The 15,337-nt window shown below is 32.3% G+C and overlaps 1 protein-coding gene across 1 annotated transcript in view; it reads left to right on the top strand.

Annotated features, from left to right (window-relative positions):
• The window catches only part of LOC129220712 (uncharacterized), a 48,700-nt gene that overhangs the window by 21,878 nt on the left and 11,485 nt on the right, over window positions 1–15,337 (top strand). The window contains exons 5-8 of the mRNA XM_054855142.1: window positions 2,073–2,169; window positions 4,406–4,455; window positions 10,101–10,230; window positions 13,805–13,860. Of these exons, the coding sequence (XP_054711117.1) occupies window positions 2,073–2,169; window positions 4,406–4,455; window positions 10,101–10,230; window positions 13,805–13,860 (333 nt within the window). The remainder of the gene's footprint in view (window positions 1–2,072; window positions 2,170–4,405; window positions 4,456–10,100; window positions 10,231–13,804; window positions 13,861–15,337) is intronic.

Below are 15,337 nucleotides of genomic sequence, written 5' to 3'. Positions count from 1 at the left end.
GTTAGTGTCTTTGAAAATGACAAAAAAATGCAAAATCGAAAAATTTCAGAAGTCTATAAAATTAAAATACATTGAGATTGAAACAAAAGAAACTAAGGGGTTGTTTTTAACCATAAAATAAGGAAGTATACCAAGTTTTATCAAAATCTAGATTGTAGGTGTTAAAGTCCCATTTTTGTGGTTGATTTGACAAATTTTAAACAATTTCAAATAAAATAGAAGTTTAAATATATTTTTTTATGTTTGAGTTCCATATTCAACACACTGTATATTTGAATTTTTGTCATAATTGTTGACATTTCTGTTTTTAAGAACATAGAAGAGATTGTATGATGTTCTACTCTTTTTTCTGGAATGGGGGGGGGGGGGTGGCAGAATCCCTTAAAATCCCCTAATGTTTTTCATTGGATAAGTTAGAGTACATATTCATGATCATTTTTTAAAAAAATCATGATTTTTAAAGCTGACCCTTTTGTTGAAATTCAGATTTTTGCCGACATCTTTTTTTGAAAGAAAAATTCAAAATTTTCGATTTTCTAATTTTTAAAAAAAATTTTTGTGCAAACTAAGATTATTAAAATATTTTTTATCAACATGTTCAAAGTCTTTCTATTTTGTGTAAAAATTTTCAAAAAGATTATAGCATTAGTTACCAAGAAATAAATTTTTTCATAAACAACAACATCTCAGTTTGAGTGTCTCGAAAATGACAAAAAATGTAAAATTGCCAAATTTCAAAAGGCTGTAAAATCAAAACGCATTGATACTGAAAGAAAAAAAGTTAGGGCGTTGCTTGTAACCATAAAGGGATGAAGTATACCAAGTTTGATCAAATTCCGAGACGGTGGGTGTTAAAATCCCATTTTTGTGGTTGATTTGACGTGGAATGACCCCACTTCAAGGTTCAATAGTGGCCACAGTGATGTATTTTTTAACTTTAGGTCTACAATATTAAATGCTCCTCAGAAACTCAATAAGCGCTTTGTAGGGAAACGCTTTCTAAATCTTCTCAATTTCTAAAAAATTCCAGAATTTCAATTTTTATCAATTTTTCCTCAAACCTCAAATTTGATCCAGCAGTGGCTACTCCAAAGTATGAAAATTTCATTAGTCATCTGACATTCTCCCATCCAAAGTATTTACATTACTTACTTTGAATTCAAATAACTGATGAATAAAATTGATTCAATATGATAGTTACATTAAGTACCTACAAAAAAAAAAAAAAAATCACATTATTTTTCATTTTTTTCTTCAAATTACAAAAGAACTCGAAGTGGCCACTATTGAAGCACTGGCCACTACTGATGTTTTACCTTAAAACTAATATGCAGAAACTATTTAAATTTTTTTTTTTTTTTTTGCACCTAAATATTATACATTTAAAAACATTCCTGTGAGTTATAAATGGAACTGAAATTAGTTGCCTTGATAGTGTTGAGAATTTCCTTTCATAACTCTACCAACTGTTACATTTGGAAGTTTTTATGTAATAGTTATTGACAATATATTTTAAGTAAAATATTTTTAAATGAAAATTTTGTAGAAAAATATTATCAAATAGTCATTATTTCAAGCTTATTAATATTTGTATTTATGCATTATGAATTTTGCAATAAATACTACAAACCCTTTTCAGCTTGAGCATACTTTTGGACAGTTTAAGACACTGTCGGACAGTTTTAGACAATTTTGGACAGTAAAAACCACCAGTCTTGTCCTAAACCCCTGTCTAAAACCCAACCCTGCTTGGTCTTAATTGTATTGCATATCATTGTCATTCCAAATGCTGAAAATTTGCATTTGTTCCAGCACTGTATCTTAATTAGGGAATGTTTGCTAAGGCATTTTTTGAAAATTAAGTTGTTCATGTATTTTGACTAACTTTTGTCTTTCTGACACTGTTGTGTCTTCAAAACGGTTTTGTGTTTTTCAAAAAATATTTACATTTTCTATATCTATAAAATGGTACCCCTGTACCAAATTTCATGAAGTCTGTATATTAGTAAATTCTTCAGTGTCATCTCTGGACTCCTGGTTCGACTATACTAATTAAGATTTTATGTTTTCAGTATAATAGGCCTTCTTCATTGATACACAGACCATTTATTGTTCCTGATGATCCTTGCAAGGAAGCTTTGAAAGCCATAGAAAATTGGAAATTATCAAGTAAGAAATTTAAATAAGTGTGCATATTCTTTTTTCAAAACTATGCACACTTATGTTCAAAAAACTAGTTTCAAAAACTATTCATTGTACTTAAATTTTAGAATCTTGTGAAGGTGATAGAATCCATTTAGCCTGACAAAACTTTGTCAAGTTTTAAAAAATGTAGTTTCAAAGAAGTATTAAAGTCACTGTTGCCATTAAAAAGTTATTATTATTTTTTATACACTCAGAATTCACGTTCACACATAAAAAAAAAATTAAGGGGGGGGGGGAGATATCTCCATCTTGACAAAAATGTTACAACTTACTTTAGTAGAGTGGGATTTCCAAAACTATTGTGGGAAATCTCACAATCACACACTCTAGTGGTAACCCTGACGCTTATTTTGAGTAGTAACATTAACGGATTTGAACTTTGTGTTGTTTTCATTGATTAAAGTATGAATAAAAAATTACGCCTCCTTTTTCTTTTATTTCCCCACTCTGCAGTAAACCCTTTCAACCTATGTTTCTTAGCCAGCTATCACAAATGTGTTTGAAGTTGCTCTAGAACTTGCATCAAAACACAGCATCTCCTGTATATTACCTTCAAAAAATGTTTGAAATTGTTTTTATTTCAAAAATATTTCATTTACTATTTATTCTAAGCTCCAAGTGTTGTAACAAATAATGCTATTTGATAAATCGAATGAAATATTTGATGAAACAAAATAAAGAAAAGAATCTTCTATTCTTGATGCGAGAATTTTGCTTATGGCGTGAATTCTGAAAGGTTAAGAAATTTAAAACTAAGAGCATTCCAAAAAATTACAATATGTAGACTTAAAATTAAAGTTTCATTCATCATTTATATCTAATATTTCATTTTACATTTCTATCAATTTTAATGGAGTTAATTTAGCATTAGCTGTTTTACTCATTTTTCTTCTGTTAGCTACTTTTATAGTTATATGATTCAGAATTAAATAATATGCATTAGTCGGTGCACAGTTATAAGACATTTTCTGTTTTTCTGAGCAATGTTTAATATTTAATTAGGCACTTTTAATATGAATTAAAATTGTTACATTACTATTAATTTTATGAGTATAAAATACAAGTAAAAAAGGGATATTATATTACTTTGTTACATTAATGATGTATTATTGCATCATAAAAATATAGTGTGTAATATTTTGGTTATTTTTAATAATAAATTAACAATATTACTATAATTTATATACTTTTTATAGTGGAAATATCATAGTTAAAAAAAAATAAATATCAAAATATTTTCAAAATAAATATTGGAAATATATCACAATATATATCATGATATATATCGAGTGATACATACAGCAAACCCTGGATTGAATGCAACATTAATATAAAATTTCAAATATAAATTTAAAATAAAAGTTTTTAGAAAATGTCTCTAGGCTGCACAAACAAATAAACAAAAAAAAAAAAAAAAAAAAAAAATCGGGGAAATTTTTTTTGTTTACTATTGTCAGAGAAGCCTAGAAACAACAATTATTCGTGGCTGGTGCGGTTGCTTGAAAGTTGTCTGTTGAGGATTTTGCTTGGTCACTAAAGTAAAACCTTTAGTTGTCAGATAGCTAGTGATTGTCTCCATATCTACTTTTGTTTTTAGGGGGGGGTATAAACCAGGGGTCACAAGGATGGTATGAACACATGTGCTTGCCAAATCCAGATGAGTGCGCTCAGCTGTGGATCCCAGTCTTGCGTGTTTAGAACAAAAGTGCTTGGGATATATGCAAGGGCAGATCCCACTCCTAATTTTGGTGGAGTCATTTTCTGAAAGGGAAGGGGGTTATAAGTGTAATATTAAAAAAAAGAAAAGGGGGCTTGGGATGATTTTTTCGAAACGTAAGTACAGCTTTAGATTAATTTTCGTTGCTTTAAGAGGGGGATGGCATTCAAACACTTGAGTAGGTGGCATTCAAACCATAAGAAAAAGGTTAGTTTGGTTTTAAAAAGTTTATTTTGTTCTTTCCTAAAGTGAAAGCCAAGTGTTCATTAAGCAATAGACTTGTCAATAAAAGTTTAATAAAATAGTTGTTAGTTTTAGGTTTCTAAGATCTCTTTTTTTTTTGTTTGTTTTAGTGTTACATGTAATTACTGCATTGCAATACTTTTAAGTAGTAATAATAGTGCCATAATAATTTAGAGGTTGTCTAAATTCTTCAAATTTTTTATTTTTCATTAAATAATATTTACTAAAGAATTATTCTAGAGCCTGGACCAATACAAGCTAGAAGAAAAGTGTTATCCTCACCAATGCAGGTTGGTTTCATTATCTTAATTGTTATTAATGTTATTAGATACTGCCATTTAGTCCCTTTTAGTGGATCTTCAATTGGTACACTAAAAGAATCTATAAAATTAACTCATTACTTTAGAGGTTTTGGAAAAACTAGTAACAGAAATAACTTGAGCTTGAACTATCGTACAAATATTATATATTAAGTATACCAACACACATTTTGGTGTTCAATTTTCCTATTTAATTCTTGTAACTATATTCTGCTGTGTAGTAAAATGAAAATAATTGAAAGCTTATTTTATAACCTTTAATAAATCTTTTTTCAAGTGCTATAACAATTAATCTTACAATTCATTACAAAAAAAAAAAAAGTTTTTCTTCTAATGAAAACTTTTGCTTTAGTCGTAAAACTTTTTTTTTTTGGGGTACTATGCAAGAAACCTAAATATTGCATGAGACCAAATATATATATATATATATATAAAACTACCTGTTTTTTTTTAGATATTTTTGTTTAGAAAGTTTTTAAAAAGTCATCCTTAATTGGAAAAGAAATAAGGTTTTTTTTTAAATAATGTAACTCATTTTAGGGCTTGTGTGAGATACCTAAATGTTTTCTAAATTTGAATAATATTTCTTTTGGGTACATGTGGGTCTATAGTAGTCCAGGAGCCAGCAACAAATTTGGTCAATCATTTCCTCTCGATTGATTATTGGTGAGAAGCATCAGGGAATAGTATCAAAATGCCTCATGAAAGTCAGCTGCGTGTACGTGGGTGGGATGGGCGGCGGTAGCCTCCCAATCATGTGAAAAAAATTTAAAAAGTCAGTCATTTCCTCCCGGCTGAAACTGTCAAATTATAGTTAAGACAATATCTTGAAGGAAAATAAAAAGTCAGCTGACGTAACACGGTGGGTTATGAGTCAGCTGGTTGGTCGAACATGTAAAAAAAAAAAAAAATTCAATGATTTCCTTTCAGCTAAGAATTTGCCTGATGACAGTTTATATGCAACTATGAATAAAAATGCACAAGTCAGCTGACTATACCAAGATGAAAAAATGGTCAGCTGGTACATTGAAAGTTGAATAGATTATTTCAGAAAAGGCATTAGTCCAATGGATTCCCGAAAGTATATTAACAATCAGATTACAAATTTTCATCTGGGAGGAAGTGACATACGTTAAATTATTTTCGTTATTTCTAAAGATTGAAGTAACACATGCTAGCATAGCATACAATAGTAATATCTAACTTATTGCCTGTGGGTCACATTCGTCCTGTGAATGGATTTGGTCCGGCCAGCGGTAAGCTTACAAACCAAATGACCGACCTGTAGTTGATAATATATTTTCTTTTTGCATTCTTTAGAGAGGAACTAAGCTTGAAAAATCTCAAAAACTGCACTATTGATCGCTTAAATAAGAAAATTTCATGGGCGTACGGCGAGGACCAGGGTTACCACTGGGGGAGACCCCAGGGGACCCCAACCTTTCAGACAATGTGCCCCACTCTGAACACTGATGTGAATTCATGCCTCCCCTCCCCCCTTACACTACCATAATTGGAATGAGAAACTAATGCTGATTATCAAACGAACATGCAGATAAGTTTGTGCACAGAATTTAATATTACGGCACATAATTTAATTTTGTGCATATTACCAAAACAGCAGCAATTAAAGAATAAAAAATAAAATTATGTTGTTTCCACTTCAGGGAAATTTCACATATTGAGAATGAAAGCCAAAGATGCGGTTATATAAAATGAAGTTGGTTGCAACCTTTTCCGTTTCGATTTATATAATACTAGTGACGTCATCTCTTCAAAATTCTTTAAAACTTATTTGTACACCAGATATATATATTTTCACATGCATTTTCACATGTTTGCAAAAATAAAAAATTATTTTTTAAAAAAAGGGGGAACACTGTATGATCTGAGAGAGGAAGCAAATAAGGCGATCATCAACTTCATCTTTTTTAAATCTTAAAACAAACTACTGATGTCAAAATGATGTCTGTGGTTAGCTTGTATTTTTACTAGCTGAATTTTTTTGAGTCTTATTTCTCATTGCTTTATCACTTCCTAATTATTGTGAAAAACAATGGGGGCAGTGCATCCCCAGAATTATAAATAGACATTAACGCAATATTATAAGGATACTGACGTTCATTTTAATCTTAATCATGTCTGTGACATTAAGTGGAATCATACAGGAAGGTTACTGAAGATCTACGATGTGACACTGACTATGCAAAATGTGATGCTTCTAATTTTCTAATTTATTTGTTTTGCAACAAGAAATTTTTTTCAGACTTGAGGCTCATAGGAGTGAGTCCTATGCTCTTGTGTCAAGCCAAGAATTAAATAAAAAAAATTGCAGAAGAGACCCCTAGAGAATGGTTTGGATGATTTTTAATGTATTTTGGGGAGGAATACCCCCATGAGTGTCCCAACTTGCTCTAAATGTTCATGTTTTTGTTAATGGCTAATATAATGCTCCCTTTCCCTCCAAATAAAACCAAATAAAAATAATGGGTATGAAACTGTTGAAAACAGGAAAAAAAGGGAGGCACAATTTTCTAAAAGTGGGACGTGATTTAGAAAAACAGTTTTCATTTTACATAAGAATCAGCACCAGTTATTTCAGAAGAATTTTGAAGGTTTTTTTTTTTTTTTTGCCGCACAGTGTTATTGGAACGCATGAAATCAAAGAATCAAGAACTAAACATAAATTCATTTAAGCTATGTTGGGGAAGTTGGCACATCATACCAGTCACTTTCACAAATTCACTACTACTATTTAAACTTTCCGAAGTTTTGAATTTTAGGTTATAACTGACAAAACGCACCTGAAGGCACTTTCAATGTCCAGCTTGATATTTTGACTTCACACATGCTGATGTAAAAAATCATGATTCAGAGATGTGTGTATGAAAATAATAATAAATACCTACATAAAGGAGATAAAATTAAATCATTTATACATGTGACTAAAAAATGGAGTAAATCATAGTTATTTTTGCTGTTTTACTTCATTACTTTATATATTCAGCCTCCCTTAAAATTCTTCTATTCCCCACTAGAGAGGGGCACCCCCTAGATTGAGAACTGCTGGATTCAAGATTCTAATGAGTTTATTAACTTATAAGGGATTAGAAAAAGTTTTAAGGATACTTTTTCTAAAGGATCTTTTTAGAGACGTACCGAGTAGCACTTTCGCCGAGTAGCTGAGTACCGAGTACTCGGCCTTTTACTACTCGGCCGAGTACCGAGTTACCAAGTACCAATTATGTTTTTATGAAGAACCACCGACACACATGTGATGAATTTTGAACTTATTGGAATAGTAGTATAGACCTCCTTGTCCATATAATAGTTTTTAACACTAAATTCCTGCTGAAATTCAATTTACGCATTATATAAACAATTTTGTTTGTGTCAAAAATTTTACAAAAAAATTATTTTTAAAATTAAAAATAAATAAAAGGTATGATTAATCAAGTTGGAATTAAAACACATTTATACCAATCAATTATAGTTTTAGTCCGCAAATCATAAATAATTTTAATACAACAAATGTGCAGGAACGCTGCAGACATGTGTTTCTGCCCCCCCCCCCCCCTGTTACAAGGAACGTCTTTTTCAGTGCATAACATGTGAGCTAAAGAATGTTAAGACATTCGACAAAAAAATCTGACTTTTGTCGGATGCCTTTAAATCCACGAGCTCCCATGTTGTGCATTGAAAAAGGAATTCCTTGCAATGCCAAAACATGTCTGTGTTGGGAAATGTGTCTTTACCTTAAGTTCATAGAACTAAATAAAAGGTTTACAGAACCCCAACATCAAAAAGCCGTGCAGTCTGCCAGTAAGAAATAAAACATACTCAAAGTAATTTTAAATAAATAACATTTATTAAAATATCACAGTATACAACAATAAACATTTGTTAAATACCAAAAATAATTTAGATTGTAAAAAACCCCCCAATAATCACAGAAATTTCAAAGTTAAATTGTTAAATAAACACTTTTAGAAAAACGCGAAACATTTTAGAAAAAATTGTAAAATGTCACCTTCCTGCGCTAAATGCGCATGTTTACATTGCTGAAGAATTCTTGACCAAGTGTAATCGAAGAAAACTGTTCCATCATTCACCGGCCGAAAGGCTTGCTTAGTTCTAGAAGAACCTTTTCAAATACCGGAACACAAACTTGTTCACCCACAGGAATCACACCGGAACCTTCTGGAACTCTGGTAGGAACGTCTAGGAAATCCAATCATGAAGGTCACTCTGAAGGACATCGATGATTTCAAACTGATGACAGTCCCACACCACCATAGGAGCACCGGTAAATCAATCCAGGTATTGGCCAAGTTTAAGTGTTAGGCCTAGTTGCAATGAACTACATCTCCCGCGAATATCTTCAGCAATGTTGACATTTTCCCTCCATAAACAGGAGTAATTTAGAACATTCTTAAACAACAATTAACACTGAATAAAACTTATCTCAAGCCCTGCTTGAATTCAAAAACGTTGCATCAACAACGGCTCGAGCACGCCGCAACTTCCATCAACAACCTAGCACGGTTGCCAAACCTTCAAAGACCAATCCCTGATTGGTCAACAAAAATGGCAAGATGCCAATGGGGAGTAAACACAAACAATAAAGTGAGCACTGAAAATATTTCGATCAATCTATTTATACGTTCTATGACCGCGATACGTCATCCCATGACACACCCTACTTTGCATTGGAGATATACATCTCAACTATTCCTGATTGAGTGATTTAACAATCTTTCTATTCGTTTTTTCGGCTGAAAGTAGCCAAAAACATCTCAACCATCGGGTGTTACGTCATAGGATGATTCCGATGTTGCACGATCATGCCCGAATCAATTTCAGTTATCCGCCGCTGGGACACAAGACGCGGAGTGGCAAAAACATATCGGAGGTAAGTTTCAAAAAATACTTTAACATTTGTAATTAAATTAAAAGCGCTCCAAGATACTGAATAAAGGCTTTCAAGTAACAGTCTGCAGTGTTCCTGCACTGTGCTTTTAAGATTGTTTTATTTCCTTTTATTTTTTAAGCAAAGGTATTTTCATAATTTTTTATAATTAATTTTTGTTTGTAACAAAAATCCATTTTCAACATAAAAATTCCATATTTTCTATACTTTTTTTGCATAATTTTACATAAATAATTTTTATCAACTTTGGGGACATTAAAATAAAGATTTATTCCATTGAAGCATTACAAACTTCATTATTCTCAAAATTTAAAATTTGACTTATAAATTTTAATTGTAAATGTTTGCAGAATATAATGCTTGCTCTTTTTTCTATAAATTTTAGTATCTGCCTTGGACAATATTCAATTTTTTGCAACTACTCGGTATTGACAGAGTATCTGATCAGAATTTGGCCGAGTACCGAGTACTCGGCAAATTGGCCGAGTAGGCCGAGTACCGAGCAGTTACCGAGTACTCGGTACGTCTCTAGATCTTTTTTTTTGGTCTATCAAGTATGATAAAAATTCTTCATAATATTATCAGATGACTGTTTTGAAATAGTAAAAAGGATTATTATTTGAAGCTTTATGCATCTGGCAAATGTTGTAAGATATATTTTTTTGAAGCATCTTTTTCTTTCCAGGCTACTGGGGGCCTTTATTCTGGTAGTAATGCTATTGCCGAAGCATATAAAAAGATAGAAATCCTGAAGCAACTAAGGAAAAAAAAGGAAAATAACAGAAAAGTGAGATTCAACCTTCAAGTTGACGATGGTAATAGAAATAAAAATATTTAAAATATTTTTCATTTATTTTCTCTTTATTTAAAATTTAAATCAAATTCAGTTCTGAATTAAGGAGACTAAAAATGAAGTCCTTCAGGTTGATGTCCAGGATTTCACAAAAGAGGGGATTTAAAGGTTTTTAAATCTTTTCTCCCATTGTTGTTTACTCACAATCAAAAGTGCTGTGATGGGTTTTTAGGAGTCAACTTCACTGAACATTTGGTTTTTCTGCCATTTTACCTAGGATGGAATTTTACGTACATGTAAGCAGTGGCTGAGAGTTGGGGGGGGGCATAGCGGGGGACCGCTCCCACACTTTTTCATCATTAATGATCGCATGAATGTTTTTAAGATTTTAATTTGAGAAAAGTTCTGGGGAGATAACTCAACAATAGCTTAAACTACATATTCTAGACTTTTTCGAAAAATTTCAGGAGGAGAACTTGTAAACACGCTCTTTCCTTCTTCAAAGAGGGCCTAAATTTGTGTTATTATAAGATTTCAACTTCGGAATTTTTTCTTGGAAGCAAACCCGCTTCTCCCTAACATCAGTAAAAATATGTAAAAATGCATTTTTAAACCTCCAATTAAAAAACAAATTCGGAAGAGTCCTCCTCATTTTCCTTTGAAGTCACCAAAAGAAGTCTAAAATTGATGTTTTAGGGCTTTATTAGTTCCAAAAGATTTACTGTGGACATCCTCTGAACTCATTCTTTCATCATTAAGTTATTCAAAGATATCCTGAAATAGCTTTTTTAAAACGATTCAACTCTGCAAAATTTTTGGGGAAAAAACCCAGAGCACCTTGCCCTGTTTGCTAAAGATGTCCTAAATTTGCTTTTAAGACAACAGTTGCAAGATTATTTTCGGGAAGTTGCCTTTACATCACACCAAAAACGTTTCTTTTGATATTTCAGCTTCAAAACCTTTTTGGGGAAAAGTTTCAGAAGCATCTATTCCTTAAATCACCCAAAGATAGCCAAAAGTAAAGTCTTCAGCTTCCAAAAATATCTTGCACCTGCACTTATAATCCCAATCGACTGAGCTTGGGATGTATTTCATGCCTTTAGTTTGGGTTTAAAAGAATTAGAATTTTCTTGAGAAGTTTTATTACACAGAACGATTATTTAGGAAAAGTCAAGGAAGGATTAAGCTTTTTACGAAAATACAGAGGAGTAATTAGCAAAAAGAGTTTGATTGGAGTCAAAATGGCGCCTTCCGTAATTCTAGTGTTTTATTTCAAGAAAAAATCTCCTGCAGTGTTCTTATTTTGACCAGCATATATCTCACTGCAAGCATACAGTTTTTTCTCAGTTCCTAGAATGATGTTAATAATGCCCCCGAGAAATTAGCGAATTTCATTCTGATTCCGAGATTTCAAATCCCCCCAACCCTCCAAACTGAGGAACCTACCATTACCAAAATTATGCTAGATCAAAGGAGTTATTTGTTTTCACTTCATTATGCCAAAAAAAATCTAGTTCTTCTACGATCTTGCCATTGCGTCTTACTATTTTTTCCTTCACGTTTAGTGCAGAAAGGACACAAGTCTGGGACTTATGCCCTTTTTGCACGAAACAAAAAAAGTGACCCCTAAATAAAATGCCTTGTTGTACAAGGATTGACTTCCCCGCTACACTAGTTGATGTTTCTACATACAAATATGGGAAAACCACAGCTAACTCAATTTTGAAAAAAATGTGACTAATGCTCTTTCTAAAATAAACAATTCACTTTTTCTCAAACCATTCGGTAGTTCTTCAACTACTAGTTTTCCAAAATACAATTTTTTTTGGGAAATAATGGACAATAGTAAGTTACTTCAAAACTTCAAACAAAATGTTTAAAAAAATTTACAGTACAGTACTCAAACATCAATACTAAAGTTAATTTATGTTAAATATACATTTCCTTCATATTGCTTTTTATTATGTTTCTCCAAAATTTGGAGTTTAACCTCTAAAACACTGTACACTGTTCAATTTGTTCAAGGAAAAAATAATTATTAAATAAAAACAAAAAACACGACTGTGTAAAAAACGAAAAAACTAAAAAAAAAAAATATAAGCCCAGTAGTGTTTAGAATGTTATTAAGTACTACTGAATAACTACACTATTGAAATAGTTTTATAATCGATACACACATAAGACAAATCATAAATTCAAAAGCAGAATAAAAGGACTAACAGTCAGGGCCCATTTTTTTGACCAATCAAGGAACTGCGTAAAATTTGAATGGGCCCCGACTGTTAATCCTTCTATTCTGCTTTTGAATTTAGAATTTTTCTTATGTGTGTATCGATTATAAAACCATTTCAATGGATTAGTTATTCAGTAATACTTAAAAAATTCTAAACTACTGGGCTTATATTTTTTTTCTGTTTAGTTTTTTTTGGTTTTCATGCAGTCGGGTTTTTTGTTTTTATTTAATAATAATTTTTTATTTTACCCATTTTTTAGTTAATTTTCACCGTCTTATTTATTATGATCATAAGATGGTTAATTTCTCAATCTTGTCATTTCATTGAGTCATTATCGTGAGGATTATTAAGTAACTTGTGGTGGTCTAAACTACTGATTATTAGTCCCTCTGGGGAGCTGTTTTCATAAAAATTTTGGAAAATTGACTTTTTTTCCTATTTTTGGAGAAATTCAACCCTTGGTAGGACCCTTAAGGAGTTGTTCAAACTTGTTAATATTTTATATGTGCATTGTACTTACGCATGCGCAGCTTTTGGCAGGTATTTTAAATTAAGATTCGAAATTTCATTTTTTCGATCCACCTTAATCTACGGGGCATACCTTCGAATAGCCATTTCTGAAATTTTGGTTTGGTTGACTGAGTGGATTAGGTCACTATCAATTCATATGCAGTATAACTTCAATTTAATGGGACTCGATTTAACGATTTCCTCAATTTAATGATACATTTCATTGGTTCAGATTTAACTGCATTGGATGTATATGCTCCTTGATTTGAGGATATCCTTGATTTAGCGATAACAATTTCCAGTCCCTTAACAATCGTTAAATCAAGGTTATACTGTATTGGAGAAGTTTTTTTGGCACCACCTTGTATGTTGGAGATATGAATGTTGGATATATGAATGAACAAATTAATACCCTAGATTAATTTTTATGCATATTTTTTGCTTAAAAAAATGCTCTTAGTTGATTCCTCTCCACCCCTTCCCCTAGCCTTACAAAAGATAGCAAAAGCATCTCTTAGTATTAAATAGGGGGTCTTTGTCTTGACAATTGGAGCTTAACATAGGCCATCAAATTCTTCAAAAACTTAACAATTATCATTGACACTCTCTAGCAAAAAGAAACTCTTCCACAAGATCAGCACTCATGATTTCCCCTAAAAAAAGGGCACATAAAAAAATTATTGGGGGGGGGGGGCAGTCGCCTCCAAGCCCCATGGGGTTGGTGCTAGTGGAGCAAAATATAATTTCTCAAAAACAATGTATGTGATGAAACATTTGAAATTGTTTCATTGCATAGTAAATATAAGCATATTTTTTAAACAAATGTATAATAAATTGCTTTTTCTGTTGCAGCACCTCTTCATCCTGCTGATGAACTTAGAAATTTGCAGAAACGAGAAAAATCTGAAGTATGTTTAATATCTATCATATGTTTGAAACAACTCATAGTTGGTTTTAAATGTTTATTAGAGTATTCTCTTCAGCCAGGACAGATTGGCCAGGTCGGCTAGTCGGGGATCTCCAACTGGGCCTACCGCCGAGTGGGCCACTTCAAGCAATTTTTTTATTGAATTGAATACGTTTAAATTCACATCTAACATTTTTTAAAGTGTCATAATAATAATTAAAAAAAACATCTAATTTGTTTACTCTGTGAAAAAAGTGTTTAGTAGCAGGTTTATTCCCCCATCCTAAGCAGGGACCAAAGTAAATAGCCGAAGTTTGTATGTACGAATGCTTTCCTTTCTTAACTTTTCTCCAGTTTTTAGAGCTCTGTGGCCATGGCTCTCACATTGAGGAAATGTAAGAAGGAAAGAGAAATTGGGGTCCGACACGGCCTGAAAAAGGACTGAGGACGTAAAACGAGCGTTGAAAACTTATATTTGTGGGTCTATTAACAAAAATTGAATGGACTTGCACCATTAGACAAAGAGACCTGCATGGACCTTGATTTAGGATATTGATACATGAGCAGGGGCATGCGGGGGGGGGGGACACACCTGTTGGCCCGGTTTCGAGACTGAAGGAGGGCCGAGATTTTTTAAATGAGGGATGAAATATATGTTGAGACGTAGGGGTGAACAAGATAGAGGAGGGCCGTAAAATCATTTACATAATGGATCCCAAAATTTCTGTGCACATCCCTGGTATTTACTGGTTGTGACAGATTCAACTAAATGCTGTCAGTTGGCAAGAGATTTCATTTTTCTGTTGTAAATTATTGCTATACGAGTATTTTCAGCTCAGAATTGCATACGGGAAAGCAAGTCTGGACTAAATAAACTGAGCTGAAGCCGACTACAAGGAACAAACCGGAGAGACTTCTGAGCGAGGCGAATTTAGGCTGAGGACGGGGGGGGGGGGGGGGCAAGTTTTTTTTTTCTTTTTCTCTTTTTTTTTTAGCAGCATTAGTTATAATCAGGGCCAGATTCATACTTAACGGATTACCTAAAGTATTTTAGATATAAGATCCCTTTATAGTCCTAAAATCACCAACAATAGTCTTAAATCTACAATTAAGGATTTTGAACCAATTTAGTCCAAACTTTTTTTTAAAATTCATTTTTCGTGTGAAGAAAATAGAAGTTCCGATTGGTGCAACAACCCGACACAAATGTAAGATCAGAGCTCTGCTTTCTAGTAAATAATGTGGGAAAGATATGAGCCTTTCTACCAGACATTGATGTTATTTGTTGGTCTTACCAAAAATAAGTGAGTCTGGACTTACCTGGTTCTTGGGTCTTGCATCAAGGCCCTCAATAGTGTTTTTCAGATTAAAATATCGAAAAACTGCCAAAGTTTTCGCCTTTTCACAATTCCCTTAAAATCACTGAAGATAACTTAAAATTTCACTTTTTTAAAAGATTTTCGTGGAAGAGCTCCGTA

The sequence above is a fragment of the Uloborus diversus genome, chromosome 4 (genome assembly GCF_026930045.1).
Source record: "Uloborus diversus isolate 005 chromosome 4, Udiv.v.3.1, whole genome shotgun sequence".
In the NCBI taxonomy this organism is placed as follows: Eukaryota; Metazoa; Arthropoda; class Arachnida; order Araneae; family Uloboridae; genus Uloborus; species Uloborus diversus.
This window is presented reverse-complemented; position numbering and strand designations above follow the sequence as displayed.